This window comes from Saccharomyces paradoxus, chromosome IV, assembly GCF_002079055.1.
Source record: "Saccharomyces paradoxus chromosome IV, complete sequence".
Classification (NCBI taxonomy): domain Eukaryota; kingdom Fungi; phylum Ascomycota; class Saccharomycetes; order Saccharomycetales; family Saccharomycetaceae; genus Saccharomyces; species Saccharomyces paradoxus.
In genome coordinates this window covers 90649-114067 of record NC_047490.1, presented here as the reverse complement: position 1 = coordinate 114067, position 23419 = coordinate 90649, and the positions used below count along the sequence as shown (strand labels likewise).

The following is a 23419-nucleotide window of genomic DNA, read 5'->3' as shown; positions in this document are numbered from 1 at the left end:
TCTCTCTCGTTTTTCTGCAGCGAAATGTTTGTTATACGCCCTAAGATCTCTTGGTGTGTAAGTAGTTACTATGCAATTCACTGAGGATAGGACTATTGGCTAGTTTTCTCATTGTGACCAAATTTCCCCAGATTATAGAACAATTGACAGTTCCTCCTCCTTTTGTTCTTTAAAATGTGCGATGCGGCAAGTTTAAAATTTCCCCGGAGATTTGCCGCTCGAGGTGTACATGGTTAACCATGAGGGAAAGGCTGTAAGAAAAAAAATAAGAAGCGTTGGTTGGCTTTTAGAAGTATTGTTAAGCGTGTTCTAATTGTGAGCTTGATTAGGTTAAAACATAAAAAGATAAGTACATAAATATATAAATATAATACTATAAGACATAATAAGATAAAAAAACAAAACCAGTACGTCCAATTTTTATACTGAAAATTTAGGATTGAATTTAGTTCAAAGTCGCTTCAGCTATGCCAATCAACCTCTTCACTCCTGTCAACCAGTTACCACCCTCTTGGGCATGGTTAGTAGCAATATCAGCATGGATGACCATAGCCTCTTTGTATTTCTTTTCCTTCATTAATGCGACCAGGTCATGTAAACAATCGATTGTTGGTTGGGTTAATAAATCTTGCTTTTCCAGATGGTAGAAAAGGATCTTTAATCTCTTATCACAATCCTTCAATTGCTTAGAGTACTCCTTTGGGGTCAATGGTGTTACGCGAGCCAGTTCTTCTTTTAAAAAATCAACAATGGGTTGTTGATCAGCTGGAATTTCATGGCTGACATTCTCAGTGGAGGTATTTGCCTGAGAAGCCAAAGTTGGCGGTTGAGAAGGCTGCAATGGAGAGGCCGAACTTGAAAGTGTTGGAGGATAAGTAGCGGCTTGGGATGGCTTTTGATCTATACTAGCTAACTTGTTGCTTCTCTTCTTCATGCTAATTGGAGGGGGGCCAGCGGGAGGCTTGTTGAAAACAGGTGGAGGAGAGGTCATGCTATGATTATTAGTGTACGCACTGGTTGGAGGATAGGAAGACCCGTTGGGTTGAGTAGTTGCGGCTGGTGCATATGGATTAGAGGCCTTTGGCAATGGAGCTGGAGGAACGCCCCCAGACAATGGTGTTGCTACCCTTGGCTGTGGTGGCGGAGCATATGGGTTCGATGAAGTTGCCTGAGCAGCATTTGACGTTTGGCTTGTTGTAGAAGGGGCACCTACTGGGAATTGTTGTGATGGTTGAGGAGGAGCGTATGGATTTGATATGGATGCTCTTGGGGATTCAGATGTTGCAACCAAGGATGGGACTCTAGAAGTTTTGTGTAGAGGAGGTGGTGATACCATTGACACGGAAGATGGTGCTCTCGAAAGCGGTGGAGGAGGCATGGTGCTAGTAGCATGTGCATGGATACCATTTAATGGTGTTGGCGTTGATAGAATATTTGGAGGTGCAACAGATACAGCTTTGGCCCGAGATGGTTTTTCTTTGACCTTCAAAGGCAAGTCATTCCAGCCGTCATTGGCCTTACGGTTGAGATGTGGCGTTTGACCCGATACAGCGTTGATTGGTGGTTGTGAAGGAGTAGAGTTAGATTGAGCGTTATAATCGCCCATAATAGGCATGCCAGGTTGTATTGGGGCAAAAGAGTTTTGTGGAATTGACGTAGTAGATGCGGTTGCTACAGGTACTGCTGCGGTAGCATATGGGTTAGGTGGAGGAGCAAATGAATTCAACCTGGTCGAGCTACTTGTTTTGGCAAAAGGTGACATCATTGAAGGTTGGTGTGGTGGAGCATACTTGCCTTCTGTATGAATAGGTGCACTAGTGGTGGTGGTGGCTGGAACGTACGGCTTTGGAGGTAGAGCACCTGAAGGTGCGCCCGGAGTCATACCGTAAAATGGTGCCTGCACACTAGGGATAGATGTGGTAGAAGGCATTCCAGGAGTTGGTAGTACGGGAACATTCTTATTGGCCTTAGAGTTTGTATACTTAGCTTTGCTGGTCGTTGTTGCTGTCACAGGATTTTGTGCCGGCAATGATTTACCGGAAGCAATCAAGACACGAGCCTTTTCTGTTTTAACTTCTTCATTGTCACTTGGTAAACTGTTTAAGAACTCAGTGGCTAGTTCAAAGTTTCCTGTAGAAGTAGTTAAGTTGATAAATTCCAAAAATTTGGAGATCAACTGCTCATTATTAATGGTAGAGTTTCCACTAATGAAGTTGGAAAAGACGGTGAATCTTTCAATGAACTCAGTTAAACATTCGGAATGAGCTTCATAAACTGTCTTATTATCTTTTTTCAATTTATCCTCCAAATCCGGGAATTCTGTTAGCCAGATTGAAGCTACTTTATCCAAAGATCCGGCAGCCAAGTATAAGATCAAAGAATCTTGTCTATGACCATTTTCCTTTAACCTATCACCCAATTTAATCAACATTTCGTTCCTCTGAGCAATGTCATTTGGATACAAGTTTTGAATGGCCTTAGAGATGAATTTCCACTGGGAGACATCCAAGTTTTCAACTAAATCGTCAACTTCCCTCTTAGAAACGGAATACAGTATTCTCGACAGCGATGATTTGGATCCATTCTTTGAAAAGTAAGCGTTCTTGACACTTTCCTTTAGCCTTTCATTATCCGAGTCTAATGCGATCACCATAGCTTCCAAAAGTAAGTCATTCTCTAAGGAATTTTTCACAGCGCTCTTAATATTGCCGGAAACCAAGTTCTTGGAAATAGTTTGTTCGACATTATCAGCCAAAGAGAAAGCGCCGTCGGGTTGGAAATTGGTTTCAATTTGTTGAAAGAATTCTTCCCCGTCGTCTTCTTTTTCATTGTTGCTTTCGTCTTGTACATCAGATTCATCATTATCAAATGCAAGAGCCTCTTTTAAAAACTCATCAGTGCCGTCCATCGATAACTTTTCCAATAAATTCCAATCTTCTTCATTGAAATCATCAATAACTTTGACAAGTCTTTGATTTATTAATGGTTTGAAGTCCTTAGTTTTCAAAGCTTCACTCAAAGTAGTGTTTGACTCTAAACCTAATATTTTTGGATTTGTTATGGAAACACCTTTACCGTCTGGAGTAATTTGGACCAGTTTCCCACCAAATGCCCAATGAGCTGCTGGAGATGGTTCTCCATACCAAGTTGGAGCTTGTAAATGGAAAACAATTGGTTTCTCTTTTGATTCCTCCCGGGAGACATTATTCCAAAAATCAGTTTCGGATTCTTGTTGCTTAGTTTCAGTTTCTTGTTCATCCAGAGTGTTTGTGAGATTTTGCAAAGTCTGTACCTCAATCTTGTTATCGAAGGAGGCGCAGGCAAATAGATCCGGAGCCTCTGGTGCAAATTTGGTCTTGAAACACCAGTTTCCACGAGCTGGGAATTGGGACAGTTGTTCGGCTGACTCAGGGTTCCATAGGAGAACGGTATTATCTCTACCACTGGACAATAACAGATGTTCGTCTTCATGACACCAATCTAAAGACAAAATGCCCTTTTGGTGACCTTGATTCAAAGTCTGCAATGGTGTGTTGGCGTTTCTTAAATCCCAGATAAGGATGGATGGGTCATTATCACTGCCAGTAGCGGTTGCCACTCTTGTGGAGTTTTTTGGGTGCCATTCAACAACGGACAGTTGTTGCTTGATACCTGAGTTAGGAGAAGTAAAACTTAGGTGAATAACTTCCTTCTTAGCCTTCAAATCCCAAATAGATGCAAAATTAGACGACCCGGCTGATGCAAAAACATGGGCCAAAGATTGGTTCCACGCTAGGGAATTGACCTCGTCAACAGACGACATCGATTGGCCCGGTGTCAATGGAGTGTAATTGGAGGGTGATTCAGTGCACTTATTCATGTCCCAAATAAAAATTTCACCGTTGTTGCCACCCGAGGCAAGAACGTTGTCTTGCTTTGCGTTAAATTTTACGGTCTTCACGGAGGAAGAATGGTTGCTGAATTTGGCCAATGAGTTAATAGCGTTGTTTCCTTCATTTGTGGAGTACAATTCCAAACTGCCGTTATCCAGAGCACCGGCAATAATCTTGTTATTATGAGACCAATCCAAATCATTGAATTTGGAATCCACTTGCAAGGAAGCGATAGGCTCCTCTGAATTAGCAGCCAACAGAGACCACAATTCTAGAGATGAATCAGTGGAGAAATTAGCATCCACAGTACCAGATACGGTACCAGAGACCAATAATGGTATTTTATCATGTGACCACGCAAACGTGGCTGTTCGAGAAAACTCAGCAAGTTTGACCATCTTTTATTGTTCAATTAGGGAGAGCAAACGGGGACAAAGGAAAATATGTGCGAGTAAAGTGTCTATCGTAGAAGCTTGCCTTGTCCTAATGTTCTACACCTATAGTAGCGAAGTAGTGCTGGATCTTGACGTAGAAACTCAGAACACAACTCGACTACAGGAATAGAGGAATGGATCTGACACGACTTGTTTGTTCTTTTCACTTTTCGTTCTCGGGCGGTCCGATCGTATATGGTGATATTTCACATTGAAGGGGTAGCACCCAAAGGGGATGGAAGGGGATAGATGAAAAAAATATTTCTATGATTTAGTAGCAAGATAAGTCAAATCTATAGTCAATTGATGTGTATAGTGTTAGCCAGAAGAAGGGAAAGGTGAAGAAAGCATAGCAAGTAGATTTCCGCCAATTGTAAATATACAATTGCACCCCTTTTTTTGAACACAACCTTTTCCTTGACTCGAAGGGTATGTAAGTGTGTATACTATAAATTATGAGACCACCTATTAAGGTAGGTCTGGCGCATAGCAATGGAGAGGATCCTCTGGGAGGTTAGTATTAGCAAGGCTGTAAAAGCGTTTTTTTCATGTCTTTCAGGAGCGACGCGACGCGTGAATAACACATCCATCTAGGTGACAAATAAATAAACATCTGCGATGGTTTGCACGCAGCTTCGATTGATGGAAAAAAGAGAGAAAGAGGCCAAGATTAATTGATTATGCCAGAAAACCGCGGAGTCTTAGACTCCATCACTCGCAGTGTGATAGATGGTAGCGATCAAGAGTCGAGCTCATCTTTCAACCCGGATGAAGAATATGCGGCTGTGACGAAGGGCCTGGGTAGTTCTAAAGTACAAAAAAAGCCATCTTTGGGGCAAATGAAAAGCAAAGTCAAGAAGCTGCAATCCTTGGTCAGCTACTATCGAGAAAACGAAGCCGTTCTGGAGTCTAGCACCAAATTATTGTCCAGCGAAATCATGAGTAATGAAATTAAAATGGCTAGTTTATATGGAAAAATGAAGAGTGTTATGGATGAGAACAACGCGTTGAAAAAAGCCCAGAAGAGCTTTTCTAAGAAGAAAATGGAACTCCTCCGGCTGGTCCCTAACGATAAAAAACACAACCACGATGAAGACGGTCTGCTTGTTAATCTCAAGAAAGAAATTTGCGCCAAGTTACAGGATTACAACAATGTGCAGAGCACTGTGAATACCAAATTGGATGAGATTCACGTATTTTATGAAAAATATTACGAAGGGCTCGAACTAAATTTTGATAGTGAAGTGTTCGAGGCAGAAACCTCAAAAGAGTTGGCCAAAGTGAAGCGAGAATTGAGGAACGTAAAAAAAAACTCCCAGATCAAAGTAGATAACTTGAAAATACAACTGCTACAGGCAACCAAATCACTAGAGCTCTTAAAAAAAGAGGTTAAAGCGAAGGACGACTATCTAAAGGGTATTCCTAAGCTTGTTGACAAAACCAACCGCACATTATTATCATACAAGAAAAGCATCGCCAACCAGAAGGAGACTATTGAAGCATTGCAAGCCGAACTATCGCATCAATCAGAAACACAAAGGCAAATGGAACCGCAAGATCAAGTACGAACGCTCACCAATGTGACTCTGGTGGACCCTTTTGAGGAAAACCACCTGAAGGATTTGTTCGCCATTCAGGAAAAGGAGCTGCAAGAACTAAGATTGCATAAGAAAATATGTGACGAGAAGAACCGAACCACTCACTTGCATTTAGAAAAACAAAATAGTACCATCAAACTACTGCAGAGTTACGTGCAATTATTAGTCCAAAGATTGCCACCAACTCAAGGCAAACATCATCTGAACATGCTTCCAGTTGGTAATAAGTGTCAAGAACTTCGCAACGAGAAACCGTGTCAGCCCATATCCACTGTAACGAGTGCACCTGGATCTCCTCCGCTCTTACCCCAGCATTCTTACCATCAGAAAATTGACAGCACTTCCCAACGGCTTCTATTAGCGGCCCCAGACGGGCAATCATGTTCTAAAAAAAACATAGTATTAGTCTCCCCAAAACTGAATCCTGATTATTTATCGAGGGTACCTTACTTTTCAAAACTGCAACCACCACACATCATTAATCTAAATTCTTTGACTTTGAAAACGCTGCCAAAGGCGCCAAAACATACACACGCTGGTTCACAGCAGCTTACGGACAACGATCAGCTTCATCCAAAAGATAAGTGTCAAGAGAATGCGAAGGAAGATGATGTGCCAAAATTAGTGACAGATGAACTAGTCCCACTAGACACATCAACATCTCCTGAGGCACAAAACTCGAAGGATTCAAACCATTCTTCAAGACTTCATAAGTAAATACGAAACAGCAGAGACCATTACGGCATATGTCTATATATAAAGCGTGATCCGTCCTAAATATACCACCGTTAATCTTCGTTGCCACAGTTTCTTGGTAGACCAATGGCATTTAGTACCGCCGCCACTGTCCGAAAAAAAAGAAAATGAAAAATTAAAGAACGATCACAGTTTTGATAAAGCTCGAGAAAACAAAACTCGTGAGTCATTTCGCATTTTGCTGTCACATTTTCTACAATGCGACAACATAGATATATAGAGGTGACTATATAAATCGTGTGTCTCTTTTGATGGTTAGTAGTTAATCTTTTGACATATATCAGATAAAGAATCTTACAAAATATCAAGAAAAGGGAAATGCCTCATACTGATAAGAAGCAGTCAGGATTAGCTCGTCTTTTGGGGTCTGCCTCTGCAGGCATAATGGAAATTGCAGTCTTCCATCCTGTGGACACCATCTCCAAAAGACTGATGTCCAACCACACCAAAATATCCTCTAGTCATGAACTGAACCGTGTTATTTTTCGTGATCATTTCAGTGAACCTTTGGGCAAACGTTTGTTTACTTTGTTCCCGGGTCTTGGTTACGCTGCATCATACAAAGTCTTACAAAGAGTGTATAAGTATGGTGGCCAGCCTTTTGCTAATGAGTTTTTAAACAAGCATTACAAAAAGGATTTTGATAATCTATTCGGTGAGAAGACTGGTAAGGCAATGAGATCTGCTGCTGCTGGTTCTTTGATCGGTATTGGTGAAATCGTTCTTTTGCCGCTGGACGTGTTGAAGATCAAGAGACAGACTAATCCCGAATCTTTCAAGGGCAGAGGTTTTGTCAAAATTTTGAGAGACGAAGGCCTGTTCAACTTATATAGGGGCTGGGGGTGGACCGCTGCTAGAAATGCCCCCGGTTCGTTTGCGCTTTTTGGTGGTAATGCATTTGCCAAGGAGTATATATTGGGTTTGAAAGATTACTCTCAAGCTACTTGGTCTCAGAATTTCATTTCCTCCATAGTCGGTGCTTGCTCCTCCCTAATTGTTTCTGCCCCATTAGATGTCATCAAGACAAGAATTCAGAATAGAAATTTTGATAATCCTGAAAGTGGGTTGAAGATTGTTAAAAACACTTTAAAAAACGAAGGTATAACTGCGTTTTTCAAGGGTCTAACGCCTAAATTACTAACAACGGGTCCAAAACTGGTCTTCTCATTTGCGTTGGCTCAATCGTTGATTCCTAAATTCGATAACCTATTGAGCAAATGAAGAATATGAACTTCTTACCTTTTTTCCTTAGCATTCAGCTTGTGAATATAAAATGTATATACCAATATGAGTTTGTATCTATGTATTATTTCCTGTTTTTTTGATCAACTACTTTTTCAATATGATAGCTATATTATCGTGCCAGGTATATGTCAGCCGCGTAGTTTAAAAAAAAAAAGATTACTTTAAAGGGCTTCTGGCCCAGTTCAGGACAAAAAGGATAAACATAAGGACGAGCGCTAAATTTAGCACTACAGAGCAACCTGTTACCATCTCAGTCTAAACAAAATGAAACCTCCATCAAGCATGTCACGTTTAAATAAACCACTTGCTCAAGAAGCTAGTAGTTCGGCGCATATTGATAGAGCACATCAGCTAGCACAGGATTTCAACAGTAAACAGGATGATACCGCACTAACTTCACTCCCCCACAAGAACCCTGACATATTCAGATTTGAGAATAACATCACAGCTCACAGCTCGCGTCGTGGTTCTCTTTATAGGGATAGCGACGCTACTGTGGTTTTGCCGCTTTCTGAACATACCCCTAGATTATCAATGGATGATCCATACCGCCAGTTATTACAACAGGCTGAAATCTCACAACTACGAAGTAAGAAAAAAAGGCATTCTAGTCGAACTTTGCGTGCTTCGTTTATATCTTTTGTGGTGCTAGTTTCGTCGCTATCGGGATTGGACCAAGGTCTCATATCTGGAAATGTTATGACGTTGTCATTCCAGAAATATTTTCATTACCCACTGACTTCTCCACTAGGAAATATTGTGAGCGTTGTTAATCTAGGTGCCTTCATGGCCTCGTTGTTCGTGTATTCGGGTGTCCTGGAGGCTTCTAGCAGGAAAAAAATGCTTCAAATAAGCACAATGATATATTCTCTAGGCGCCATTGTCCAGGTCCTGGCTCTAAATCAATGGTGTTTACTACTGGGTAGATTCGTTCTCGGAGTAGGTATGGGGTTTGCCTTTTCCATGGTAATAATTTATCAATTCGAGTTTCCTCTTCCATATATAAGAAAACGAACATTCATTTCTATCCAGTGCGTCTCTAGTGTCATTGCATATTCGTTCGGAATTTGGATTAATTGTGCTTTCAGGTATTTGAGCTTTGCATGGAGATACCCTTTGTCAACACATGTGCTACTTGGAATAATACTAAACCTAATGTCGTTCTACCTCATTTTAGAATCCCCTTCTTGGCTTTTAAAGCAAAAGAATGATGTGGAAGCGTTAGTTTTGATATCGAATATATTCGATGATGGAAATTTCGAGGAAAACCAGACTCAGTTGAAATTTAGAGTTCTGAAACGAGACATACTATTGAAATCACATCTTCAAAAAAACTCATATCCATATGCATATATTTTAAATGATTTTTCTTCAATAATAAAAATGTTGATAGGTTTCCAACTACTTACAAGATCAAATGGTGTTGATGCCTTCTTATATTACTCACCGTTAATATTACAACAAATGGGGAGAGGAGAAAAAAAATCAATTTATTTAACGGGGCTCAACGCTTTAATTTACACCACCGTAATATTAGCTTACTTCCCCATGGTATTGCGGAAACGTAAAGAGAAAATGAATATACTTTTAGGTTCGGTTGTCATGTGTGTATTGCTATTTACCATATCTTTTACAGATTTGTTTCCCAAGAGTACGACAAGGTATATATCAATACTGTTTGCTGTATTCCTTTTTACACACTTCATCAGTTGGGATTCCATAGGTTGGGTTATGACCATTGAGCTTTTACCCCACTTATCGCAGGCACCGGTGATATTGCTAATATCAAACTTTTATTGGTTTTTTAAGTGGTTTGTTAGTTTAATAACACCTATACTTATCGACCGTCTGTCCTGGAAGTTTTACCTTATCCCGTCTTTATCTTCCTTTATTTCTATTATATTTGTGCTAAAGATTTTCCCTATCGTAACCGGTGACGAGAGGCTAGATTCAGATGACGATTCTGCTGGAAACAGCAGTGGCAACCATGATGATGTTTTTGACGATACTGGCTCTGAATTCTCGTCATCACCATCCTTTTCCGCGTACCAGATAAATACTCTAGGAAGCAGCATTAAACAAAATAACCAAGCATATTCGTCGATTCAAAATGAGCAAATTCTACCCAAAGACGGAGGTTTATCGAACCAGACACATGGATCTGCACAAAATGTTTATTTTATCACATCTGATTCAGGACCATCAAGGACAGGCGAGTTTTTCAGCTTTCATAATAGAACTGACCCGAATATCAGAGACGACATTGCTGCTAATAAATCGGGCTCAGGTGAGGTTCAGAACTCCCCTGGAGACATAGCAGTTGCCTAGTACGGCTTCATAAAGATATTTGCTTCATTTTAAGTAAAAATGTTTAGTTTTGTTCAACATATATATTCCAATTATGATCATAAGAAAAAAGGCACGGCGCTATGTGTCCGCTGTGACATTCTAAACCCAGTGGAAACGAAGGAGATCGACAAAATAATGAATAGCGTATACTCAAAAATAATTGAAAGACGACTACATTTTTAGGCCGAATGGACTTAGTGATGAAGGAACTACTTTACTATACTTATATCGAGACTGAGGTGACTGGTGCACTTTTGGTGTTTAGGGAAAAAACTCGAAACCTTGTTTTTGCCTCGTTAGGTAATGATAAGCCTTTCCTGTTAGCAAAAGTAGAAGCCTTCTTGAAAAAACACGAGAAACAGAATACAAGGTACGATTTGCAAGAGCTAAAAGACACAGAAATATATAAGAAATCAGTGGAAAATTATAAGATATGCCTAGGAAACAAAATGCCATTACCAACGGACGCTATTCCCTTTGAGTTTCTGTTTGGAACAAAATTTCAACGTAAGGTATGGAATGAGCTTTTAAACGTGGAACATGGCCATGTCGTCACATATGGTGATATTGCAAAGAGAATAGGGAAGCCAACTGCTGCAAGATCTGTCGGTAGGGCATGTGGTTCAAATAACCTGGCATTGCTAGTACCTTGCCATAGAATCATTGGCAGCAACAAAAAATTGACCGGATATAAATGGAGTTGTAAACTGAAAGAACAGTTATTGAATAATGAAAAGGAGAATAAGGTAAGCCTTAATAAGGTGTAGTTAGATAACGGATTTTTAAAAAATAAACATAAAAAATAGTTATGTATATGTGGGAAATTGTTCTAGTTATTGATCTACGTTACAATATGGTTGGTGTTGATAATCTTGTGAAACAAGCGACAAACTTGTCACCCTTTTTCCTTTCCACTTTTTTACCTTCCTCTGTGGCGTTTCTCATTATTTTCACGCATTCATCGTTTTCTTCCCATTCTTTGCTCAACCGTTCAAATAAAGGATGCTCTTCTAAATGTTTTACCATCCACTCATGCAAGTCTTTAACATCGGTAATTGTGTACACGACACCACCCTCCTTCAAAACATATGCATATTCACTTAGTAAGGTGTTAGTAATGATTCTTGCTTTGTGTTTTCTTTGTTTAAAATGAGGATCGGGGAAACAAAAGAACATTTTAGAAAGCTGACCTTTTTCAAAAAAGTTAGGCAAGAATTTCATAGCGTTACCTCTCAAGACATTAATATTTTGAAATCCATGTTTTGAGGCTGTATTGTTCCTCAAAGCAATAATTCTATCCTCCACATAGTTTGTAACCTGCACACGAATTTCCATCCCTAAGATCAGGTCTTCAGGGAAGGCTGGTGACAAATCTATCATCAACCCACCGAACCCGCAACCAATATCGGCAATAGTCACTTTCTTTGTCATTTGACCATTTTCTGCATCTTTGTAGTAAGGATATAATTTAGACCAATCCATATTCTGGGGAGATGCTGGGTACTCTAACTGGTGATCTGAGAATGGGTTGGAATGCGCCCTCTGACGATAATATCTCTTTTTTGGCAAATCTATCTTTTGACCCCCTTGCACTAAAGAACTTTCATCAATCTTGACATGCTTCAACTCTTTACGATTTTCTTCCTTATTTATACGGTATGCGTAACGCTTGGAGCCTGGATCTTGGCTTAGTGGCTTGGCTTTCATTTTAGTAATAAATGCTTGAAATTATGTCCTATGTTAGCTTCTGGAGGTATACTAATTCGAGGTCTTGTAGCACTCAATAATGTGAAATGTCAGAGATATTCTGATTTTTTTTTGGTTAAGTCATCACCAAAATTTTTCATTTTTTTTTTCGACGGTCGCTGAGATATGCAAAAAGGTAAGAAAGGTAAAAAAAAGGTAATTTTGACGTCAATATATAGATTAAAGTATATTTACTATTATCGCTTTATTATCTTTTTATTTTTTTTTTGATGATATATGTACATGATTGAATAGTAAATTCTTTATAAAACTTGTCGAATTGCGGGATTTTCCTCTTTACTTTGATCCCTTTGATTCTGCGTCCGCACTTGTCTCCACATCCTCCTTGGGTTTTTGGTTGTCATGGTGAGATTTTAGTGTCAAATAAAGCGCATTCGAACCTTTTTCCAATGTACGAACCAACCCCAACCCACTGAGCATTTGCAAAACGCTAACTAACTGGGATTGCATTTCCGGCTTTGTGGGGAGAGTCTTAAAAGTGTTTATCTTTTCCACGTCCAGAACTTCGTTTTCCACTTTGGCACCAATCACCAACAACTTGTCTTGTGCTGTCTGCAAGGTTTTCAACAGCCTGGCAATTTGCTGGGGGTTAGTGTCTTCGAACGTAATGGTGGCCGTGGGACCCTTCAATAGTGGCAAGAGGGGGTGTTTCCAGTTTTGTTCTTTGCGCCTCACAAAGCCACATGGATCGGGTAGATGTGAATTTCTCAAGTAGACTTCGAACAAGTTGTTTCTTACCTTCGTGAGTTTCCCTCCTGTCTGTTTAATCTTGAATCTGAAATGGTGATCTTCTGTCTTAGAAAGATTATTGTAATGGACGAAGAGAACCATGGAACTCTTTTCCATTAAATGTTTGTATGTATCGATGAGAAACGTCTTCCTTGAGTCCAGCGGTTTTACTGTCTTTCTTGAGGGTTGTTCAGAAGCCAGAGCATAAGATCTCTTATGTGCCGCACTAATTGTCTCTTTCAAAACAAAAAACCCATTTCTGGGGATCCATCCAGGCATAAATCTCAAACGCAACATTACTTGTAATTATACACCGCGCTCAAGCACTTCAAGTAAGGTCTGAAACGTTTGCTTTTCCTTTCTCTTCAACTATACTGACCTTCTTTCTCTTGGGTTTATTTCTTTAATTCTACTCTTTTTTTAAAAATCTGGACCTAGGTCTACTATTAGAATACGTTAGGGTATGATACAAAATTAAAAGTTAAACTATAGGTTATATAGTGAAATGTTAGGTTAATCGCCTAAATGAACAATAACCTAATTTTGAAATTGACGACTAATTATCAAAGATGGCTTGAGATGGACCTCAATACTGGACGCTATGGCTTGTAGGATAAGCAAATATCCCAATTATTTGATTTGAGTTCCTCAAATTTTATACAAGAACGTGGTAGAGACTGGATTTGGAAGCGTCTCTTTTTATGAAGTAGGTTTCGACTCCTTTTTTTTCATTTCCTTCTGTTCTTTTGTACAGAGTGTATCACCACGTTTTAATACTTTGTTTTAATTAAGTAGGCAATGGTTAACCAGGGCCAACCGCAACCGAACCTCTATGACAAGCACATTAATATGTTTCCACCAGTAAGGGTGCGGGAGTCCTCGCATAAACTAGGAAATGTAAATTCTGATAGGCATGCTTCGCCCGCCCAAAATGTAGTGCCTGCACCTTATCCGGTGGATGACTCTATAGTTGAGCTCACGCCAGCCATTCCATTTACGTCTCCTTCCTCCTCATCTTCACTATCACTTCCTTTGAGCGCGCTAAATTTCACAGACAGCAATGCTGACGGTGGTCAATTAGGCACACCAGTAACTATAAATAGTAATAATGGCATGGATATTTTCAATTACAAGCCAGCAGGTGAAATAGGAGATGCTAATAACAGTATTAACAGTACTGGTAATAGGTATGAACTTCCTTTCAATTTTAGTTCCACAAAAGGCAGTTTGGGTTCACCAGCTGCACACGACGCATCAATAAGCGGTGGAGGCCGAATATCAGAGCCTGTAAGGGATAATTCAGCGCCGCCACCCTATGAGGAGTCTGAATCTAGGATATTGCAAGAAAAAGTTTATAGAACAGAGGAAAAAGTTCCCATACGATCTCTGGATAATACATCCGTTGCATCACAAACAACCAACCAATCAACCACTAGCAGCATCGCGAAGACAAAGGATAATGACTTTTCAAGTGGTAAAGATAAACTGTCTTCCTATTCACCGGAGGCATTAGCTTTTTACCAAGTTTACAAGAAGACTATTGCAGACTCTTTAAAATTTACTCCTGAGATACAAATGCAATGGTGTGAAACGCTACTCGAATACGCCTTTAAGGAAGACTTCATATCGCAATATAACATAAATGCAGAAAAACTCAAAAGAAGTTTAAGACCTGAGGAAATGCTCAAAAACCAGAAAGTCATTTTGGAACATTCATTCAAAGTGCTCGCAAAATTAATTACTTTAAAATGGCCCCCTGCCATGTATTTGATGGGGACTTTGTATTCGCATCAACCATATTTGCCTATCAAGAATAAAAATATCGTCATTAAAAATGACGAAAAGGCGCTGGAATATTATTGTAAAGCCGCAAAGTTGAACAATTCAGATGCGTGCTACCGTGCAGGTATATGCTTTGAATATCAAAGAGGCACTTCTTCTTTGGATCCATCACCCACCAGGGAACAATGCATAAAGAAGGCTTTTCAATACTACCAAAAAGGTGCAGAAGTTTGTTCAAATTCTGCATGCATGTACAAACTAGGAATGAGCCATTTATACGGTCTAAACATGCAAAAAACTGATGTATTACTAGCTATTAAATGGTTTGATGAAGCTGCCCAAAAGGGTGACTCTCCGCAAACATTATATGAGTTAGGCAAAATTTATGAGTTCAGTGTTTTGCCATCGGAAATTCAAAACCTATTATTTGCGAACGGCGTACGAAAAGATTCTCATTTGGCTATAAAATATTACCAGCAATGTGCCAAAGACTTTGGGTACCCTTTAGCACAATGGAAATTAGGCAACTGCTATGAATTTGGCGACTTAGGATTGCCTGTAGTGGCCAAAAAATCCATATGTTGGTATTCCAAAGCAGCTGCTGCTCAGCCGAGAGGAAATCCGATGGCAATGCTCTCCTTAAGTGGATGGTATTTAACGGGTGCAGCAAGTGTTTTGAAACCAAATAATATAGAGGCGTTGAACTGGGCCTTGAAGAGCAGCAAGTGTTCAGACGGTAAACTAGCCCGCACTGAGTTTGCCTTAGGTTTTTACTACGAAAAGGGTATTGGTTGTGAAGTCGATTTGAATATGGCCAAACAATATTATCAGAGAGCCGCAAGAATGGGGTTTAGGAAGGCGATTGACGCTCTTCGAAATTTGACGAATTAATGAATTCACATCCCGATTTATGCCAAAAAAATCAAATATTATTCAGGACATTAGTAAATATTGTAACATCCTTTTTCAAACATAAAAGGAGAACAAAATAAAAAAAACCAAAAAGAGAAGAAATGCGTTGTTACTTACTCATTATTCTAAACTAAATAAAAAATACACTGTAACTACTTATCGCTGTAATGATATCTTTTCTTCGTAAAATATATAGTTGATGATAAATGACTTCTTTGAAAAAGAAATGGAAATGAACTATTAGCTAAAAATGAAGAGAAAAGCGGAAAAAACTAACTAGTTTATGCATGTTGCAATTTTTGCTTCAGGCCGTGCGTGGTTTTGTGTAAGGTTTCGTTATTCTTGCTAATAGGAATTGATTGGTTTTCGGTGGGAATTGCAGTGCGTTTAGTTGGAGCCGGAACAGTGATTGGGTCTGGAATTTCTTTGCTTCCTACTAGGTTGTAGTCACCCTCTTTTAGGTTTTGTTCTAGTTCACGCTGATGAGCTGCTAATTCTTCTTCAATATCAACTGTTCTTGGATCATATGTTTTGACATCTGGCTTACTAAAGTTTTCGTGCCTGTTGTTGAAATCCTTTTCTGTTGGTAATTGCTGTTTGCCAGATTTCAACGTGCCAATGTTCTCATTCTGAGAAGTTGGATAGTCAGCTCGGTTATATTGAGAAGTAGAATGGTTGTCCTTACCACTTTTGGAAGATGCAGTGTTGTCCTTTTTGTCAAACTCAGAAGAGGTAAAGCCGCCTTTGTTACGTTGAGAAGTAGAAGAATTGTTTTTGCTGCTAATAGAAGTTGAGTAGCTGTTTTCGTCAGTTTGAGGTGGGATAATCTTATCAATGTATGGCTCAGTCTTTTCAACCACTTTGTTGTAATTCTTGTGGAACCTGTGAATAACTAAGTCCTTAACTCTGTCGATAGCACGGTCAATTCTAACCTGCTTTCTGTCGTATATCAAAGGTACAGTGTACAAAAAGATAGTGGTCATTATCAAAACAGTATTCATGGAAAAAATGGCAAATAGGCCGTGCAAGAAGTATAGGGAAACACCAATGGTAAAATTGTTCCTTGTCCTGTGTGCAAACACTAGCTTTCTGATTCTGTCTTCTAACGCAGGCATGCGATCCAATCCGCGGTCGATATGAGGCTTCAAGACCCCAACAATGTCTGGAGACTCTTGCATTCCAAACCTGGACACTACTCCTTTGTCAAATAACACCTTTGTAGAAAGTTCCACCGCAAAGCTCGTGAACAAGACCATGTATCCGATCTTAAGCAAAACAGAAATAACATTGACATTTCTGAAGATCAATAAACTCACTAGGGTCGCAACAAAGCTCGCTCCTGACTTGCTAGGATTGGTCCAATATATCAATCCCGTCTTGTCTCGGTGACCTCCCTCATCGGGAGAGCTAGCGTTTCTACTGCTATTCAAATTCGTATTCTTATTGGTAGTCGTATTCTTATTCATGTTGGTGGTAGTTTTTGGAAAAGTGCAAGCAAGCAATTGAACAAGTATAACTACTACTGTTGCTACACACATGATCGGCTTTTCAATCCCTTTTATACATTTTTTTCATCAATGTAGACAAGCTTTATCGTTTGAGGGTGGAAATAAGGGTGAACAATAAGGGGAGGTTGCCTATGCGCCTAAACGTCACCCTCTAACCTCGCTCTCCTTTCCATAAAAACGCCTTGCGCTCTTATTGCTATGCCGCAACAAGAAGCACCTCAAGTGAGCTTTGTCACATCCGGTACCACCGACATTCTGTTGCTACCCTTGTAGTTCAAGTTAACTTTGCGTCCACTTTTGTCATTTTTTTGCTCCCTGACAGCACCGGGGGTAAGATGTCTTCTTGACCAGTACTATCCTCCTTGCATAGCCATTCGTATGACAGTTCAGACTTCTTGGACATCTTTATGTCGCAATTCCTGGATGTAACATTCCTTCTCTCCTTGTCAATTGACCCTGGGGAGCGTCTGACCAATAAGAAACCGATGAGTAAGCAATGAAGGTCTTTTTTTTTTTGCTACGAAAATTTCAGCAGTTTTCAAAAGTGAAAAAGTAAAAAATCAAACATAAAAAAAGAAAGAAAATGAAAAAAATGAAGGAACGCTTTATATAAACGACGCCAATCAATCATCTGTATTATTGCTACACATAGCTTGGATTCAAGGTCATTGGCAGATTGAGGCTCGTGTTTGCATGGTACAGGGCTGTTTTACATTTTGAATATTCTGTTCTTCTCATCCCGTATTAGTATCTAGAACAATAGAAAAAGGAAAAGGCAAGAAAATCTAGATAAATTTTGTAGTTGATAAATACACACGTACTATGGGCCCCGAAACTCTGCATATTGGTGGGAGAAAATCGAAATTGGCGGTAATACAATCCAACCATGTTTTAAAACTGATCGAAGAAAAGTATCCGGACTACGACTGCAAAGTTTTCACTTTACAAACCCTTGGTGACCAGATCCAATTTAAGCCTTTGTACTCGTTTGGTGGTAAAGCTTTATGGACGAAGGAGTTGGAAGACCACCTTTATCACGACGATCCTTCAAAGAAGCTTGACTTGATTGTTCATTCTCTGAAGGACATGCCTACCCTATTACCGGAAGGTTTTGAGCTGGGAGGTATCACCAAACGTGTCGACCCAACTGATTGTCTTGTCATGCCCTTTTACTCTGCTTATAAGTCCCTAGATGACCTTCCAAACGGGGGTATCGTGGGAACCTCTTCCGTGAGAAGATCTGCTCAACTGAAAAGAAAATATCCACATTTGAAATTTGAAAGTGTCAGAGGAAATATACAAACGAGATTACAAAAATTAGACGACCCAAAATCTCCATACCAATGTATCATCTTGGCGTCTGCCGGGTTGATGCGTATGGGGCTGGAAAATAGAATTACGCAGCGGTTCCATTCAGATACAATGTACCATGCAGTTGGACAAGGCGCCCTGGGTATAGAAATTAGAAAGGGCGATGCCAAGATGATGAAGATTCTTGACGAAATTTGCGATTTAAATGCAACCGTATGCTGCCTCTCGGAGCGTGCTCTGATGAGAACTTTGGAAGGGGGTTGTTCCGTCCCCATTGGCGTGGAATCTAAATACAATGAGGAGACAAAGAAACTTCTATTGAAAGCCATTGTAGTTGATGTGGAAGGTACCGAAGCCGTAGAAGACGAAATTGAAATGCTGATAGAAAATGTTAAGGAAGATTCCATGGCATGCGGTAAGATTCTAGCTGAAAGGATGATTGCCGATGGTGCAAAAAAAATCCTGGATGAAATCAATTTAGAAAGAATTAAATGAAAAATAATAACTTAATCGGTCCAAAGACTCTATTACTACTAACTAAAGTTCCTTTTTTTCTTTTTTTTTTTTTTTTTTTTTTTTCATCTTTCCCTTTTCTTATACTTATTTATTTCCCTCCCATTTCTCTCATATTACCTGTTTAATTTAATGACCATTTTTAAATGACCACTGCATAAATATTTTGTCAATTAGAATATGTAATTCCCACCTCCGTTTTTTTATACTATTTATACGAGCTTCGTTGTTAATATATTTATTATAGTTTGTATATAAAAAATGAAATCTTAATTTATTAAATTACATTGTCATATTCACACTTGGCGAACCTCCAGAAAAACACTAATACATGTGACAAGTATATACAACGTAAGAAGTGCAATACTAATCTTCTTGTCAATCTTCCAGCCGTTCAATGGTATTAAAACTGTAAATATCAAAAACGCGGTCAGAATTCCGACTCCAGTGTTGATTAAATTTTTATCCACTTTAAAGTCAATATGCCGCATTAAAATACTATTATCTCTACCATCCACTATTTTCCCGGTTTTGTCGCCCAGCATTATCATAATCCCATCAAATCCAACGCCAAATAAGAAGTATAAAAGTGGACTGCCAAAACAAGCCCCTATCGCAATTTCTAAAACGCCTATCCTAACAAATGTAATATTTGACACCAAATCTCCAATCGAATTACCCCATGTAAAAATGGTTAAACCTAGTATTGTTTCCGATATATTAAACACTTTTATCCAATGTGTTAATGTGACTACAATTATGTGGACAGCTTTCGAAAGACAGGCCAAAGACAATAAAAATGCTACAGTAAAGTTTATATCCGAGTTGAACTTGTTCGGTATGGTCTTAGTTTTGAAATATAATAAGATGGCTATCACAAGCGATAATATGAGCAACCAATATGAAAAATCATCTATGATCAGTTGGTTGAGAATTATTGGTGAAGCAATCAATTGAATAATTTGCAGGTACGAAAGGGGTAAGTCATGTTCTTTTTGTCTTGCTTCCGATGGTATTGAAAGGTAGAGAATTATTGATACCGGTGTGGTAACTAATAATGACAAGAACTCAAAGAAAGCAATTTCCAAGGACATATCTGTCAAGTAGTTGTAAAGCTGGAAACTTTGCCAAGCGGTTCTACTCTTCGTGGAACAAAGAGATAATGTACCATCGAGAATTACGTTATCCCCCTCATATTGTAAAAGGGAGTTGTCGACAACATCGGATATGCTGTTCATAGCATTGGTGGAATCCTGTGTACGTGAGACCTCATCATTGAATATAATATTACCTCGGACCAAGTTTGGGATGCGATCACAACTTAATGATTTCTTGGAGCTTTCTTTCTGTGGCACAGTCAAAAACAAACTCGTGGGTTCATTACAGTAGTTTTGGCGCTCATTTTGGGGAGCTGAAATCGCAGTATCCAGTGCATTAGAGTTTTCCTCATTTTGCGGAGACAAATACTTGTAAAAATCTTTAGGCTGTAATGAGTTTATCCTTTTCCTTATTAACGGCCTCCCTTCTTCATCTAAAGAGGCTTCAGTAAATAAATGAGTATCATCGGAAGGTAAAGACAACGATTTTACTGCATTGTTAAAAAGATTTTGCTTCTCCCATATATTTAAAAGGTCTTGCAAAGTCATTCTTACCCATCCATGATAGTGTGATCGTAAATATCCTCGTATTCTACGTCTTATTAAATCCCTTCTTTCTGGTACACCTTGATTAAACCTCGAAATGTTATCCACAGAATTGGTTGGAAAATGAGTTGGTTCGGTAATAACGGCGCTGTCCTCATCAATCTGTGTATCCCCCAAGGATCTTATGTATCTTGTTTCATTGTCTGTAGATGTGATATCACCTGTGGTTGTTAATGTGAAGTGATTCGGAACAGTCACATGACTATTTGCAAGTGTAGTTTTTTTTATCACAACTTCTCTTTCTAAGGCGTCATCAATATCACAGGGATATTTATAGCTTTGTATCAAATATGCAGCACAACAGCAATAGGTTAAAACCATAATGATACACTCCCAAAAGTACAGTCTTCCATCTGCTAGAAAAATGCCGGAAACTAGGAGCATAAAAGTGAATATTCCGACATCCAATATGTAATGACTTCTATCATACGACAAATTTTGGTCAAAACTTTCTTCTGTATAAGTTTCAATAGACTTGCCATGTTGAAATTGAATAGTAGCTACGCAGCCCATTAGTCCAATTACAACAGTTAACAGAAAAAATATACCACCAAATAGCTCACCAATGGCTAATGAAGTTACTCCGGATTTCATCGACTGGTAAGTACTAGTAATATCAGGGAGCGCGTTCCCTAATGCCAATAAAGTCATGCCGGATACTCTATCGGAGATATGGAATATATTACTGGAAATATATGACAGAGATGGTGTTAAACAGTCAGAGGTAACCAGTCCTAATAACGAAAAGCATTCAATAAGCACAACAGAATGCAGATAAAACTCAGATTTTGAACCATGACTAGAAAGGGAATAGCCTATCAATATAACGTTCAAAACGTAGAAGGCTATTGTTATTAGCCATCTTAAAGGTTTACGCATCTGCTTTCAAAATTTGATGAAAGGATACTAGCATTTACAAACAAAGATAAGGAGAGAGGCGCCTAAATATATGTATATATTGCTCAATGGAATAAGGTATATGTGGGGCGGTTATTCAAATGTCTATTACAGCACATATATTTGGATGAAAGGTTGGTCTTAACTTTTTTCCACTTACGCCTCACTATTCATGACGTATTTTCTGCATCCCTTGATGTCGAGGCGAAAAATAAAACTAAAAATGGCGACGATTAAAATAAAGTCATTATATAGTGTATTAGGTTGTTGTGCATATTTAAGTTCAAGATTCTCTAAGGGGACATTTCCGGAAAGGACTCCATACTATTATTTTGCCAAGCTTCTAATAAGATTCTTAATCTTGCGGCACCTACATATTTCTTTTCAGCCATTCTGGACGTCAGTTCCTCACCAATCAAGATTAGCAGCTTAGAGGCTTGATTCCCATAGGCCTGAAGAAATTGTACAGCCGCGGCATCCCACCATGAACCGAGTATTACGAAATGGGTATTTGTTATTAAGTCTAGTGGCGTATTACATATTCTAGCCAAGATATGCCACGATAATGCGATAGGGAAAGGGTGACTCGTGGCGGTGATGAATTCTTGGGGCAACGGTAGTCTTGTTATTATGGCGAATAATGATAAGATCCCACCCATCCTCTCATCATAAGATGTGTTATCTTCCCACTTATTCTCGTTGTTTCTTTTCCATCCCATGTTTTGACGGCCTTTTTCTGTATCAATCTCACACGTAAATCCTATTACAAAGGGACATTTCTTAACAAGTCTTGCCATAAACAACTCCTGTAACTCTGGGAATTGAACTAGTAAATACAAAGTTAATTTCCCCAGGGGAAGTGCAGACTCCGGTTTTACTCTGACTTCCGTTTCTGCTTGGTGTACTACGGCTTTCGCGATAAAGTTTAAAATCCACTGGTACGCTAAAGAGTCGCCTTTCGTGTCATTTATCAATTGTGTTAATTCGTTCTGGATTTTGAAGAGTTGCTGGTTGCTATTAGTTAATTGCCCGAACTTTGGGTTAATTTTCCTTTTATGACGTGAAAGCAAATTCCTTACATTCACATCAGCTTTCTTTATAGGTAGAACTATATCTTGCTTTATTTGAGCAATTTTATCCTTATAATGCCAAAATGTTTTGGAGATTTTATCAAAGTTTGTAACTGCTTTACCCAATTTATCCTTCTGCTGCAACAATTTGGCTTCTTGGTCTTTTTTCAATTGTTTTTCTTTTTCGTTCTGTTCCTCTATTTTTTTCCTTTGTTCCTCTTGTTTCTGCTGTGCTAGCTTTGCTTCAGCTTCTTTGCGTTTGCGTTCTTCTTCATCCTTCCTTTGGCGCAATAATTCTTGCTCCCGTTTGGCTTTTTCTTCAGCTTCTTTACGCCTGCGCTCTTCCTCCTCTTTTCGTTTACGTTGCTCTTCAACACGACGTTTATTTTCTCTGATAGATTGAACTTCTTTCTGATTTGCAAGCACTAAATTTTTCATCTTCCTTTGGAAAGAGTCTTCTATCGCCTCGAGCAAGGGTGCCCTCGCATTTAAGCTCTTACTACTACCTGCTGGCGACGAATGAGGTGGTTTCCGTACTGGTATATTGGTTGAATGCGGTACCATTATTGATGACGCGGCTACAATGGGCTCATTTATGGGAATTAGTTTGGATTGAAGATTCAAATCGCGCAAGGCATTTTCTAGAGCAGGATCTAACATCACCACTGACTCTTTTACCAATTTCTTGGCTCCAGCGCTCGTGAATAAAGGCAACTTCATTACTGGGCTCGACTCAGGTGTAGGGCATTGCGATGACGCAGAAGATGTTGTAGAACATGTTTCCTCGAATTCTGCAGAATCAATATCTGAATTGAAAACCTCATCAAACACAAATCTCATCCTTCAATCCTGCGGAATATTTTGTTGCAATGGCTCGAAATGTTAAACGATACGGGCTCGCTCTCCTGCTTCAACTATATACCTATTTGATGATATTTTCATGAAGCATACAAAAAGTAGAAAACGGTAAAAC

General features: G+C 39.2%; 12 protein-coding genes across 12 annotated transcripts; 6 read left to right on the top strand and 6 right to left on the bottom strand.

Moving 5' to 3' along the window:
* Positions 1-445: 445 nt before the first annotated feature.
* On the bottom strand, positions 446-4270 carry SEC31 (Sec31p; the record flags this gene model as incomplete). Its single annotated transcript, XM_033909192.1, has 1 exon — positions 446-4270. One exon carries the CDS (start codon positions 4268-4270, stop codon positions 446-448), a length of 3825 nt encoding a protein of 1274 aa, XP_033765083.1.
* Positions 4271-4986: 716 nt separating this feature from the next.
* On the top strand, positions 4987-6621 carry ASF2 (Asf2p; the record flags this gene model as incomplete). The annotated part of the gene is made up of 1 exon (XM_033909191.1): positions 4987-6621. One exon carries the CDS (start codon positions 4987-4989, stop codon positions 6619-6621), a length of 1635 nt encoding a protein of 544 aa, XP_033765082.1.
* Positions 6622-6978: 357 nt separating this feature from the next.
* Positions 6979-7881, top strand: GGC1 (Ggc1p; the record flags this gene model as incomplete). Its single annotated transcript, XM_033909190.1, has 1 exon — positions 6979-7881. One exon carries the CDS (start codon positions 6979-6981, stop codon positions 7879-7881), a length of 903 nt encoding a protein of 300 aa, XP_033765081.1.
* A 288-nt stretch (positions 7882-8169) lies between these two features.
* SPAR_D00470 (uncharacterized protein) lies at positions 8170-10233 on the top strand (the record flags this gene model as incomplete). Its single annotated transcript, XM_033909189.1, has 1 exon — positions 8170-10233. The coding sequence occupies one exon, from the start codon at positions 8170-8172 to the stop codon at positions 10231-10233; it is 2064 nt and encodes a 687-aa protein (XP_033765080.1).
* Positions 10234-10454: 221 nt separating this feature from the next.
* MGT1 (methylated-DNA--protein-cysteine methyltransferase) lies at positions 10455-11021 on the top strand (the record flags this gene model as incomplete). The annotated part of the gene is made up of 1 exon (XM_033909188.1): positions 10455-11021. One exon carries the CDS (start codon positions 10455-10457, stop codon positions 11019-11021), a length of 567 nt encoding a protein of 188 aa, XP_033765079.1.
* A 79-nt stretch (positions 11022-11100) lies between these two features.
* TRM8 (tRNA (guanine46-N7)-methyltransferase) lies at positions 11101-11961 on the bottom strand (the record flags this gene model as incomplete). Its single annotated transcript, XM_033909187.1, has 1 exon — positions 11101-11961. One exon carries the CDS (start codon positions 11959-11961, stop codon positions 11101-11103), a length of 861 nt encoding a protein of 286 aa, XP_033765078.1.
* Positions 11962-12297: 336 nt separating this feature from the next.
* Positions 12298-13047, bottom strand: MRPL11 (mitochondrial 54S ribosomal protein uL10m; the record flags this gene model as incomplete). The annotated part of the gene is made up of 1 exon (XM_033909186.1): positions 12298-13047. One exon carries the CDS (start codon positions 13045-13047, stop codon positions 12298-12300), a length of 750 nt encoding a protein of 249 aa, XP_033765077.1.
* Positions 13048-13548: 501 nt separating this feature from the next.
* Positions 13549-15423, top strand: ACK1 (Ack1p; the record flags this gene model as incomplete). Its single annotated transcript, XM_033909185.1, has 1 exon — positions 13549-15423. The coding sequence occupies one exon, from the start codon at positions 13549-13551 to the stop codon at positions 15421-15423; it is 1875 nt and encodes a 624-aa protein (XP_033765076.1).
* Positions 15424-15725: 302 nt separating this feature from the next.
* On the bottom strand, positions 15726-16910 carry RTN2 (Rtn2p; the record flags this gene model as incomplete). The annotated part of the gene is made up of 1 exon (XM_033909184.1): positions 15726-16910. The coding sequence occupies one exon, from the start codon at positions 16908-16910 to the stop codon at positions 15726-15728; it is 1185 nt and encodes a 394-aa protein (XP_033765075.1).
* An 864-nt stretch (positions 16911-17774) lies between these two features.
* Positions 17775-18758, top strand: HEM3 (hydroxymethylbilane synthase; the record flags this gene model as incomplete). Its single annotated transcript, XM_033909183.1, has 1 exon — positions 17775-18758. The coding sequence occupies one exon, from the start codon at positions 17775-17777 to the stop codon at positions 18756-18758; it is 984 nt and encodes a 327-aa protein (XP_033765074.1).
* Positions 18759-19072: 314 nt separating this feature from the next.
* YCX1 (Ycx1p) lies at positions 19073-21358 on the bottom strand (the record flags this gene model as incomplete). Its single annotated transcript, XM_033909182.1, has 1 exon — positions 19073-21358. The coding sequence occupies one exon, from the start codon at positions 21356-21358 to the stop codon at positions 19073-19075; it is 2286 nt and encodes a 761-aa protein (XP_033765073.1).
* Positions 21359-21669: 311 nt separating this feature from the next.
* Positions 21670-23286, bottom strand: GLE1 (nucleoporin GLE1; the record flags this gene model as incomplete). Its single annotated transcript, XM_033909181.1, has 1 exon — positions 21670-23286. The coding sequence occupies one exon, from the start codon at positions 23284-23286 to the stop codon at positions 21670-21672; it is 1617 nt and encodes a 538-aa protein (XP_033765072.1).
* Positions 23287-23419: the final 133 nt, after the last annotated feature.